Source organism: Aotus nancymaae, unplaced genomic scaffold, assembly GCF_030222135.1.
Source record: "Aotus nancymaae isolate 86718 unplaced genomic scaffold, 86718_ANA_hifiasm-v0.15.2.pri h1tg000059l, whole genome shotgun sequence".
In the NCBI taxonomy this organism is placed as follows: Eukaryota; Metazoa; Chordata; class Mammalia; order Primates; family Aotidae; genus Aotus; species Aotus nancymaae.
Window position 1 is genome coordinate 61,743,541 of NW_026988473.1, and position 13,191 is coordinate 61,756,731.

Sequence of the window (13,191 nt, forward strand, 5' to 3'; positions counted from 1 at the left end):
TTTTCCTTCCAAATTATTGCTCTCTGGTCCCATCTTTCCCATGTGGCTCAATTACCGGGTTCTAGTCATTAAATTCTACTCCTCTACAATAAGCCACATACCAGGTCTGAGAGAGAGTCTGGATCAAACAAGAGTTCAGTACTGTAGTAGAAAATAGATTCTGGGTATCAGAGTATCTGGTCTCCAGTCCTGATTGTATTACCTATAGCTCTATGAATTTAACCTTGCAGAGCCTTAACTGCCTCATCTCTAAAATAGAATTAGTACTCATTCCTATCTAATGAGATTATTATGAGGGGTAATTAAGCTAATAGGCTTGAAATCATTTAGTGGACTAAAACAATCACTGTCACCATCATTAGCTTCCTCCTGGGTCATTTACAGACTTCCTATCTGGACGACTTGACCTGCAAGAGATCACCAAGTCTCAATACTTAGATGCAAAAGGGAATTGCTCAAAGTTAAAAAGAAATAAACTATAGGCAAAAAATTTAAAGCCTGCTTAATGAACTACCCAGAAATGTAAGGACCTTTTAGCACTGAAGTGATGGTACAGGCTAAAGATATAAACAACCTTAATGGAGTTCAGCTATGTTTTCAGATAAAAGATTCATGATGGTAGAGACAGGTTTTCACCATGTTGGCCAGGCTGGTCTCAAACTCCTCACCTCAAGTAATGTGCCCGCCTCAGCCTCCCAAAGTGCTGGGATTACATGCGTGAGCCACCATGCCTGGCCCAACTGCCATATTTTATAGAAGAGGAAAAATCCAGGGAAGTTAAGTAACTTGCTCAATGTCACTCAGCAAATCTAAGGCAGATCTGGGACTAGGACCCAGGTCCCCTGACTCCAAAGTGACTGCTGTGTCCCCCAGTTATGCTCCTTCTCATATCACTAACTTCTGTCATAGCCTAAAATGAGGGAGGCCACGCAGAGGTATAGAGCTATAGGAAGGCCTCTGGCTCTGCCTTGGACTGGACAATTCCTGGACAGAGACCTATTTGAAAGGAAGGTCTGAATAGCTTACCTGTTTTGCTGCTGCTGAGGCCAAATCACTCTGCTTCAAATACAAAGGGGCAGCCACATTCCACAACTTTTCCTGCAAGGCCTACACAGACAAATCAGGAGGGAACAGAACATAGAGGTCACAAAGACTGGCATATCATTTGGGATTTACATTTTTGTTTTCCTTTGAAAGTCTACCATGAACAGGACTTCTTCTCAATTAATCTTATTCTTTTAACCCAATAAGCTGCATCTATTATGGAGAGAGATGAGACCAATGGTTTGGGCTAAATGAATTCCTGCCCATTTGATCCAATTTCTAGCCCAAAGGCCCTGTGTCCCAGATCAGTGCTTCTGGAAGCAGAGTACAGGAACAATGAAGGCTTCACCAGAATGTGCAGGCAAGCCAGCTTCTGGGCTCTAGACACTCCTTGTTCCCAGAGCCACTGGGCTAACCTGAACCACCTAGATCCTTCTTCCTTGACTGTGGTTCTTTTTTCCTTTCCCCATGCTCATTATGTTATGAATAACACTTGCCCCCAAACACTTTACAAATATATTCAACTAGAAATCAGGCAACATTCCTAGATTTCTCCGTCTTTCAATCACTCTACATTTGAAACATCACTAAGAGCCACAATCTTACCTTTCATCTCTCTCCTCACCTATCCATCCACATGACCTCATCTCTTACATAACTATTACCTTGTAATTTATTTGGAAATTAAGTATGGCTTAAGGAGATACGTTTGAGTGCCAAGTTGACAAGGGGTGAACTTATGGACCTAATTTTAGGTATCAACTTGACTAGATTAAGGAATACCAGAAACCTGGTAAAACACTATTTTGTTTTACACAGTCAGAGTATGTCTGTGAGGGTATTTCCAGAGGTTAGTGTGTAAATCTGACTGTACTAGATGGAGACTATCTGTCCTCAATGTTGGCGGGCACCATCCAATCAGCCAGTGGCCAGGAGGGAACAAATACAAAAGACAAAATGGGCAGGGCAAAATGGCTCATGCCTGTAATCCCAGCACTTTGGGAGGCTGAGGTGGGTTGATCACCTGAGGTCAGGAGTTCCAGACCAGCCTGACTAACAGGGCAAAACCCTGTCTCTACTAAAAATACAAAAATTAGCCAGGTGTGGTGGTGCACCCCTGTCATTCCAGCTACTTGGGAGGCTGAGACAGGAGAATCGCTTGAACTGAAGAAGAGATTACAGTAGTGAGCTGAGATCACGCCACTGCACTCCAGCCTGGGTGACAGAGTGAGACTCTGTCTCAAAGAAAAAAAAAAAGACAAAATGGCAAAATGGATTCTCTGGGTTCTGCTGCTTGGATATCAGAAATCTGACTCCATCAAAGTGTATCATCACAATACTGACTGTGTATAAGCATTGAGTGTGTACATAAAACGTTGTCACTTCCTCAATAAATGAAGAGATATCCTTTACATACATCTGCATTTCTGAAAGATAAAATTTCTTGAGATCTCAGCTCTTTGGGTGACTGCATATGCAGTGGTGACCCATCATGGTTTCGATCAATCTCGTCAAAAGACTTAAGGTTGTTGGGTACAGTATTTCAGATGACCACAGTTAAAAAGCTGTGTATATACAATTAACAACCATAGTAATATGCATTTATGCCTTTCCCCTTATGACCAATTTCTTTATAAATATGGTTCGTATGCTCACCCAACTGTCATTAGTAACCTGAATGTTTATGTCTGCAAAAATGTATGTTATTATTTTCTGTTTTATAAGGTGGTATATATTGTTGTGTTTTTATGTTTCTCAAATAAATTCCCCTTTAAAAACATAAATAAACATCTTTAAATTTTTTATTTTATTTGTTCATTTATTTTTTTTTGAGACAGAGTCTCACACTGTCGCCCAGGCTGTAGTGCAGTGGGTGCAATCTCAGCTCACTGCAATCTCCGCTTTCTGGGTTCAAGCAATTCTCCTGACTCAGCCTCTCAAGTAGCTGGGACTACAGGTGTGTGCCACTGTGCCCAGCTAATCTTTTTGTATTTTTAGTAGAGACGGGGTTTCACCACGTTGGCCAGGATGGTCTTGATCTCCTGACCTCGCGATCCACCTGCCTCGGCCTCCCAAAGTGCTGGGATTACAGGTGTGAGCTACCACGCCTGGCCTTTAAATTTTTAAAATTATTTTTTCCATAATTGTATTTTGGGGATTTCGATCTTTTCCAGGCTGTGGTTTTTGGGATTTCAGACTTTAGGGATTTTGATTTTTTGGAATTTCAACAGTTTGGGAGCATGATGTTCTGGACTGTCTTTTGGGATTATGATTGGCTCCCCTTCTTTTCAGTACATAACACCCTAAGTATTTTGTCATGTTGTTGTATAATTCTTTGTAAAGATCGTTACTGGCTATAGAATATACTGCTAGGTAGCTGTGCCACAATTTATTTGGCTTTTTTCCTGTTATTAAACACATTTGCTTTGGGTTCTGGCTCTGAGACCCTTACCTACACTGTCACTCCTTGTCATTGAATAACCAACAATTACTCCTAAAAAGTGTTCTTTTTAGGAGTAATTGCTTCTCTTTTCTCACCCATCTTCTGCTACTATAGAAAAGTGGATTCTTTTCCAAGACCTCCTTGAATTCCTAGGGTTTCACAGATACTTGGAAAAGCCAAATAACTTTGCAAAGGGGCATGAAGGAACTTCTTGGAGTGATGAAAATGTTCTATGACTTGCCTGTGGTGGTGATTACACAGATATATACATTAGAAAGAATATATCTAGTCTAACAAGGACCATTTAAATACCAAGCATACATACCCACCTTTACATAAATATGCATACCTGTACAACTGTAAGTATAACAGTTAGCACAAGTTCACAGAGTAGAAAATAACTTTTGACTCCCCTATTTATTCTGACTTTAATCAAATATCATTAATTACTTTAAAAACAAAGAATATTTTGAACTAGGGTCAAGATAAAGGTTTGTCAAGTGAAAAGGGCTCTCCTAAACTCTGTGCCAAAATTTATATTAAAATTCTGCTACAGAAGCTGAAAGATACTGAACTCATTTAATTGTTCTAACTCAGCAAAACTAAATAGATTCTTGGGTACCAATTCTGTATATACCTGACTACTGAATATGAAATGCTAGCAAGTTGGTCCTTTTAAGAGCAATGAAATTAACCTTTTAACTATGATGAAGTGCAATGAGCTTTTTTTGTTTTGTTTTAAGACAGGATCTTGCTCTATCACCCAGGCTGAAACGCAATCTCACTGCAGCCTTGACCTCCTAGGCTCAAGCAGTCCTCCCAATTCAGCCTCCCAAGTAGCTGGGATTATAGGAATGTAACACCACACCCAGCTATTTTTTAATTTTCTCGTAGAGATAAGGTATCATTATGTTGCCCAGGGTGGTCTCAAACTCTTGGGCTCAAGCAATCCTCCTGCTTTGGCCTCTCAAAGTGCTAAGATTACAGGTGTGAGCCACCGCACCCGGCCTTGAAATGAGCATTTAAGAAAATAGTCTAAAACTTTATACAATTCCTTTGCTAATCAAATTATACAAAACATTTACAATCCTTGGCATTCTAACTAAAATGATTATCCAATCTGCTCTAATTATATTATGATAAAAGAATTCTCCCAAAATTTACAAATTTAAATTCCTATTAGTTAATATTTCGTTAATTAGAGACAAATGTAATCACACTGCAGAATACATAATTTCTCCATTGTCAAGTGGCTGCATTAAGACCATAAGTTTTACAACTTATGATCTCACACACTGCTGGATCCACAAAGGTGCTTTTTTGCATCACAATCATAAACAGAATGGATGCAAACCAACCTTGATGAGAAGTAGTTGACAGCGAAGGTAGGTGGCAGAGAAATCAGCTACTCCTGCCAATTCAGACTGAAGTTCTCCAAGTCTTTGCAGATCCCTATGGTAAATAAAACCCCAAGGCAAACACAGGATAAGGATAATGCCACCAACATAAAGATCATGTCAAAAGCATTTTACCATTCCATACCTAGTAAACTGGTCATAATTTTTTCTTTTTTTGAGACAGAGTCTTGCACTGTCGCTCACTGCAACCTCTCTCGCGTTCAAGTGATTTTCCTGCGTCAACCTGTAGCTGGGATTATAGGCACCTGCCACCACGCCCAACTAATTTTTTGTATTTTTAGTAGAGATGAGGTTTCACCATATTGGCCAGGCTGGTCTCGAACTCCTGACCTCAGGTGATCTGCCCGCCTTGGCCTCCCAAAGTGCTAGGATTACAGGCATGAGCCACCATGCCTGGCCACTGGTCATAAATTTTAAAATGACAACACTGAATGCTGGAGTGGTTATAATAAAATTGGTTCACTCACACTTTGATAGTAGTTTAAGCTGATGTAACCCTTTTGGAAAGCAAAACCATACTGTTATAAAGCCACATCTGTGGTAAAATAGTTTGACTGATAGCTTTATGCTGAAAAGTAATACTAAGAGAAACATTCAACAGAAATGAAATGCTCTATGCCCCATAATACTCATTGTTATGGGAACTATTACAGTAAAAACTCAGTAACTACTCATTAATGGCGAAAGAACTGTTGAATAAATCACAGTACATCCAATCCAGTAATTTTTTTTTTCTTGAGACAGAATCTTGCTCTGTCACCCAGGCTGAAGGGCAGTGGTTCAGTCTTGGCTTACTGCAACCTCTGCCTTCCAGGTTCAAGCTATTCTCCTGCCTCAGCCTCCCAAGTAGCTGGGATTACAGGCACACGCCACCATGCCCTGCTAATTTTTGTATTTTTGGTAGAGACAGGGTTTAACCATGTTGGTGAGGCTGTCCTCAAACTCCTGACCTCGTGATCTGCCTGCCTCAGCCTCCCAAAGTGCTGGGATTACAGGTGTGAGCCACTGAGACTGGCCTACGTAAATATTTTATAGCCATTAAAATACAAAATGGTTAATAAGGTATATGATCGCAACTACGTAAAAACTATATAGAGGAGCAAAATACGTCGAGGTGGTTTTCTGGATAGTGGTAATAGGGTGCTCATTAGTACCTTCTCCCAACTATGCTTTATTTTCCAAGTTTTTAAGATGGTGAACAAGTATTTTTTTGTATCAGGAAAAGAAAAACCATTATTTTTTAAAAAGGTATTATGGTAGACACTGTTGGTTGCCTGTCCAGTTAGCCATTCTCCACTTCATTACTAACTGAACTCTGATTTTGTTCAAAGGAACATGTCCACAAACTCAATTCCAAGTAGTATCTGATTGAACTAAGCCAATTAGTGCACTTTATCCACCTGGATATGTGACCTGAGTTGAACTTATCAGTTCAGATGCAAGGACTTACATTCCATGCTTAGAACAAATTGGTGTGTCTGTCTGTCTCTTGCTAGACTGGACAAGGATGCTTATAGCCCTGATTGCCATTGGCAGCATACTGCAACTGTAAGGGGAAAAAACCTTAAGATAAAGCCAATGCTGAAGACAAGAAAAGTCCAAAGAGAAAGAGAGAAACTGGGTCCTCAATTATATAAATAAGCCACTTAATTATACCAATTTCTGGTGATCTGCAATTTCTGGTGATCTGGTATCTCCAATTTCTGGTGATCTGCAAAAATATCTTAGTCATTTAGCTGCTATAACAAAATATCATAGACTGGGTGGCTTATAAACAACTGAAATTTATTTCTCACAGTTATATAGGCTGGGAAGTCCAATAACAAGGCACCTACAGATTTGGTTTCTAGTTAGGGCCCATTTCCTCATAGGTAGCACCTTCTACATGCACCTTCATATGGTGCAAGTCATAAATGAGCTCCCTTAGGCCTCTTTTATATGGGCATTAATCTCATTCATGAGGGTTCTACTCTCATGACCTAATCACCTCCCAAAGACCTCACTTCCTAATAACATCACCTTGGGAGTTAGGATTTCAGTATATGAATCTGGGGGAGATATAAACTCTCAGATCATAGTAGGAAATAAATAGTCATTATAAGCTAACTTGTGAAAAGCATCCTAACTGGATCTAAGTATAGACACAATGATTGTAACCATATGAAAACATATCTGCCTTGAGTAAGAAATCAGAGGCCGGGCGCAGTGGCTCATGCTTGTAATCCCAGCATTTTGGGAGGTGGAAGTGGGCAGATCATGAAGTTAGGAGATCAAGACCAACCCGAGTAACACGGTGAAACCCTATCTCTACTAAAAATACAAAAAATTAGCATGGTGGTGGGTGCCTGTAGTCCTAACTACTCGGGAGGCTGAGGCAGGAGACTTGCTTGAACCCGGGAGGTGGAGGTTGCAGTGAGCCAAGATTGCACCACTGCACTCCAGCCTGGGTGACAGAGTGAGACTCCTTCTCAAAAAAAAGAAGAGGGGAGGGGAGGGGAGAGAGGGGAGAAGAAGGGAGGGGGGCAGGGGAGGGGAAGGGAGGGGAGGAGAGGAGAGAAATTACAAAGTGTCATACAAATAAAATAGCTGTGCTGGGATTACTGGTGATTTAAAACATTTGGTTTTTTGAATAATACATACTTAAGATATAGAATTCAAAGAATACACAATTAAATTAATCCCCTTCCTACACCTGTGCCCTGTAGCCCTGCCACCCTGTACACCTTCCCAGAGGCAAATATTATTACCAGTTTCTTTTGAATTCTTCCTGAGATATGCCATGCATTTACAGAAAGTATTGGTTTTCTTTGCTTTCTTCTTTTTTAGGGGAGGAGTGAGTGTGCGCGCGTGTGTGTGTGTGTGTGTGTGTGTGTGTGTGTACTACCTAACTGGTTAACTCAGCATTCGTAGAAAGCTGCCTCATTACTTTTTAATAGCAATATTAAATAGGGCTGGCATAACACATCAGGTTTCACAGTAGCCTGGACAAAACTGTCCATTGGACTATGCCACTTCCTCTCATCTCATGCTCAGTGGGCAACATCATGATGGTTAATGCTGCCTCCTAGGGACTTTTGGTATCAAGAAGGAAATGCCTACAAAAAGGCACAGAGCAAATTACTCTCAAAGTGGTTGAAGAATTAATGTATGACATATATCACTTCTTATGAGTTTGGGTTGCTTGAGTTGGTCCTGGAGAGCCTACCCAAAGCATGAGAACCCAGCACAATGAAAGGCAAGACCATGGACTAGCTAAGCTCAACTGTGAAATGCTTTGGTGGCCAGCTGGTGTCTTCCTTTCACTTCTCTGATTTTTCTCTTACAAGAGACAGCTCTGAAGCATTCTACTTCAGAAGCGTTTCCTCTCCAGTAAGATTCTGCCTTCTGTGACAATTACACATAATACAGACCGACTGACTGTACATTAACTAACTGATTCCGAGTGTTATTTTATGTTACTGCCCTGGAATTGTAGCAGTTGTTCTGAGGCGCATAGAGCAAGATGCAACCCAATCTAACACAATTAGCCATAAGACTTCTGAACTTCTATACAAAGAAAAATGGAATCTTGTTAGCTCTTGGAAAAATCCTCTCTGTCCCAGTGTTTCCTCTTATCTCCTTATGCTCAGAATTCTCAGGCAGCTCCAGTCTAGACATCCATCAGGAGATTATGGACTCTAATGAGAAAAGTACACCAAGCACATTCTATGTGCACTGTACTGTGCTAGGTGTTTTCTTACTTGAGCTCACTTAATCCTCACAATATGAACTGCAATTAATCCTATTTCACTGAACAGGAAACTAAAGATCAGAATTTAAGTGGTTTGCCTAAGGTCATAGAATAAACAACAAAACAGAACATGAACTAAACAGAGTCAGCTCTGACTCCAAAAGTACTTTTTTAACCATATAATATTGCATCTCCTTTTTTATTTGCTATTAAATTCTTTTCATTTATTTATTAACTTACATCTAATAGAGATGAGACCAAGACTAATTTAAAATTAGATACAGCCGGCTGTGGTGGCTCACACCTGTAATCCTAGCACTTTGGTAGGCTGAGGTGGGCGGTTTGCCTGAGCTCAGGAGTTTGAAACCAACCTGGGTAACACAGTGAAACCCCGTCTCTACTAAAACACAAAAAATTAGCCGGGTGTGGCAGACTGCACCTGTAGTCCCAGCTACTGGGGTGGCTGAGGCAGGAGAATTACTTGAACCCAGGAGGTGGAGGTTGTAGTGAACCGAGATCATGCCACTGCACTCCAGCCTGGGTGACAGAGAGCAAGACTCCATCTCAAAAAAAAAAAAAAAACTAGATACACTGGGCCATTTTTCTATAGAGGCTCTCTGGCACAGCTAAACAGTTCCTCCCAGGAACACACTGATTAACAATCTATATGATGTCACTATGTGTAAACATATTTACATATAGTGTGATTCTTTTTAAGCTTACACAATAGGCTGAATTAATTTTTTAAATCACTATTAAAGATAGACAGACTCTGAATGTGTAAATCAAATGTAGTTTATTATTTCAATCTCTAACAATCTCTAAACATCAAATTTGTAATTAATGTCTCTTAGTAGCTTAGTAGAGCAAAAAGGAATGTTAGGAAATACAAATAAATGCAGTCTTGGTGACTTCTAAAACACCATCTTCATTCTTGCACCTAGATGGCTACAGATTGCAAATGTATATTTCTACTCTTTAATTATTAGACCAGTTCCCATACTACAAATGAGAATGTCTCCCTTAGAGACATTAAAAGTTGCAAAGCAAAAAGCAGATTTTAAAGAATTCAACCAAAAAAAATCCCATGTTCTTCAATGGTTCGTGTGTAAAAGAATTCTCATAAGAAAAGTAGTACATTTCTTTCTATCTCAGATAAATGAAGCCCCTTCTGTTTCAGATTAAAATGAGCTATTTTACTCCAAAAGAACAATTCTCTATTATGGAACACTTCTAAGGTGATATGGTTCCTGAAACAACAGTGTGTATTTCCAGCAACAGCACTTTCATGGACTTACACAAAAATGTAAACTTTGAAAAATAGGAGGTCATTATTCATACTGAGAAACAGCAGACAAATGACTGCAACATTCCTTAAAAGACAATCCCCTTCAACCCTGCTAGTGAATTTAAACATGATTATATTTATAAAATTTGATTTACTTACAAAGTATCGAAAGCATGTCCAGTATGTCAAGCCACAGTAGATTTAAAATTTAAAGCAAAAATTCATAAATGTCCAACTATTATCTATGTAACTGCTATTCTCAAAATGCTTTCACCACATATAATTATAATAATCTTCACAACAGTTCTACAGGTGCAAGCCACAGCAACTGGCTCATAGGTGAGATCTTCATTGGGTAAAATGGCTGTTTGGATTACAAAACAGGGCACTGTGGATGACAGTGAAATTTGTTTTACACTTATACTAACAAATACATGGCCCAGTTCTCATAGAGAACCTTCTGTATGAAAGCGTAACATTTCTCTCTGTAACAACTAAGAAAGTGTAAGTTGTGAAGAACCCCAGGGGTCAACTGATCTAAACTCATGTCATACAGGAATCCCCTGTATATCACTGCATATCACAGAATGAGTTGACAAAGCTGAATTCAAATCCTAGTTCTGCCTCTTCTTAGCAAATTACTTCACATCTGCAATGATGGTTATAAAGCATCGCACGTGCCCTCAGTGGCTATGCTCCATCTGCTTCCCTTTCCAGATCTTTCACCACCCTGCCTATGCTCCTGAATACACACCCAAGCTAGAAACACACAGCCCTGAACTTAGAACAGTGATCTGGCCGGCCGCTGTCCAGCAAGACTATCACCTCAGGAAACCCAGATCATGAAGGCAACTCAAACCAACAGGTGTTTACGAGTACTTTCTAAGAGCCAGCACTGCAGCTGATCACCAAATTGGCTAGTTTTTGTGCCTCTAGCACTTGCTTTAGTGCCAACAGTATCAAACTGTCAAGGACAAAATCTAAATGTTTATTTAGGTGGGGATGAGTCAGGAAGTAGACTTTATTTTACTAGGCTCAGGGCCAACAACCTCATTTAGTGGCCTCCAAACTAAACACTTTATTGAGGGAGAAGAGAAACTGCTTCACAAGAGATACAGACAATACAGGAGCACCCAGATACATAAGACAAGTTCTCAATGACTTATAAAGAGACTTAGACTCCCACACAATAATAGTGGGAGACTGTAACATCACATTGTCAATATTAAGACAGATCAATGAGACAGAAAATTAACAAGGATATTCAGGACTTGAACTCAGACCCGGAACAAGTAAACTTAATAAACATTTATAGAACTCTCCACTTCAAATACATAAAACATACATTCTTATTAGTACCACATCACACCTATTCCAAAAGTGACTACATAGTTGGAAATAAATCACTCCTCAGTAATTGCATAGTATTTCATAGGTTTAAATGAAATATTGGTTGGCTGCTTGTTATTTTCTTCCCTTATTCCTTCCCGTCTACATTGTTAAGCACAATTATTGGCATAAAGGTTTTCAATACCCATTTTTAGACTGCATTCTAGCCTGGGCAATAAAGCAATACTCCCGTTCTCTCTCCCTCTTTCTCTTCCTTTTTCTTCTTCTCCTTCATTCTTTTTTTTTCTTTCTCTCTTTCTTTTTTTTCCTTTCAAAAAAAAAAAACTCTGAAAAATTGCCAATTTCCTGTTTATCAGCTTCCTAAAAAAAAAGAGATACAAAGAGAACTGGAATCTCCGCTTACAGAGCTGTAGACTGCCCAGAGCTTACAGCAGGGTCAGCAAACTTTTTCTCTAAAATGTCAGATAGCAAATATGTGTTAGGTTTTACAGGCTGTATGATCTCTGTGGCAACTACTCAACTCTGCTATTTCTTGTTGAACTGTGAAGACCTGTAGCATGAAAGCAACTTTAGACAATACCTAAACAAATGAGCATGGCTGTGCTTCAATCAGGTCTTACATAAAAAAGCAGGCAACAGGCCAGCTTTGGTCCATAGGCTGTAGTTTGGTGACCCCTAGTTTAGAGTACTGTTACTGGCACATAACAGGCATACAATAAATATGAAGGGTATGATTGAATGCACAGTGGCAAGAGAACAAACTATCACGCTAAAATAATTTCAACTTTAAAAAAAATTCTGTTTTCCCTAACTTTTGGTGTTACTGATTACAGTGATGGTATTCAGGCGAATACTCTGCCATTCAGAATATCATTTAGGCTTAGCCTTTGCCGCTAATGCAGCTTCTTCATGCCACACAGCCTTCTTTGCCATGTTCCAACTTGCTAATGATTCATGTTCTGCAGCCCTTTTGGACTGATGCTATCACTGCAAAGTAGTGATATGTGTGAGTTCATTTATTATGGTAACAAGCTTTCACTCAAGCTTTGTTTCCTGCAGCATCTATCATTTCTAGTGTGATCTCCTCCACTGATTTTTTAAAATCCAGTCAATAGTAGGATTTTCTTGTTGAACTGTGAAGGCCTGTGCTTGGTAGGGACCTTGTGAATCATCTTTGCTTGGGTCCCAGAGCTACTGGGGGACCCATCACTGGAGCAGCTGGTGAAATCAGCCCCTAGGGCAGGAGAGTTGCTATGGGCCTCTGTGTGGCTTCTAGATGCTTCCTACGGTTACAAGGAAGACTATGAGACCCAGGTGGAGGCTCAGGAGGCTCGTGCTAGACACACGCTGCACGCTGTGGCTCTCCTGTGGCTGCAGCTGCATCCACCTACCCAGCATTCTCCCTACAGCCTGTCCAGCCCAAGCCCATGGCACTCCCAGGGGAGCCCAGGACACCCTCAACTTTATATTGGATTACTAGAGTGTCAGACCACCCATTTACCTCTCCCAGTTCCTCACTTCCACCCCTGTACCCAGCGAGTCATCAGGTCTCCCAGGTGAGTAAACTGAAGCTAAGAGCAGTTGCATACACTGTGAATTTGGCTCACTCACAGGTGGTATTCCTATCTTCATCTACTGTATCTTCCTAGACTATATAAGCTACAAAGTTAAAAACTGTATTTCTCGGGCCGGGCGCGGTGGCTCAAGCCTGTAATCCCAGCACTTTGGGAGGCCGAGGCGGGTGGATCACGAGGTCGAGAGATCGAGACCATCCTGGTCAACATTGTGAAACCCCGTCTCTATTAATACAAAAAAATTAGCTGGGCACGGTGGCGCGTGCCTGTAATCCCAGCTACTCAGGAGGCTGAGGCAGGAGAATTGCCTGAACCCAGGAGGCGGAGGTTGCGGTGAGCCGAGA

General features: G+C 40.5%; 1 protein-coding gene across 6 annotated transcripts in view; it reads right to left on the reverse strand.

Moving 5' to 3' along the window:
- Positions 1-13,191, reverse strand: part of INTS4 (integrator complex subunit 4) — a 122,451-nt gene that overhangs the window by 23,045 nt on the left and 86,215 nt on the right. For all 6 annotated transcript variants that reach the window (XM_021671820.2, XM_021671817.2, XM_021671821.2 and 3 more), the window contains 2 exons: positions 4,846-4,939; positions 1,027-1,107 (listed from right to left, as the gene is read on the reverse strand). In XM_021671820.2, the coding sequence (XP_021527495.2) occupies positions 1,027-1,107; positions 4,846-4,939 (175 nt within the window). The remainder of the gene's footprint in view (positions 1-1,026; positions 1,108-4,845; positions 4,940-13,191) is intronic.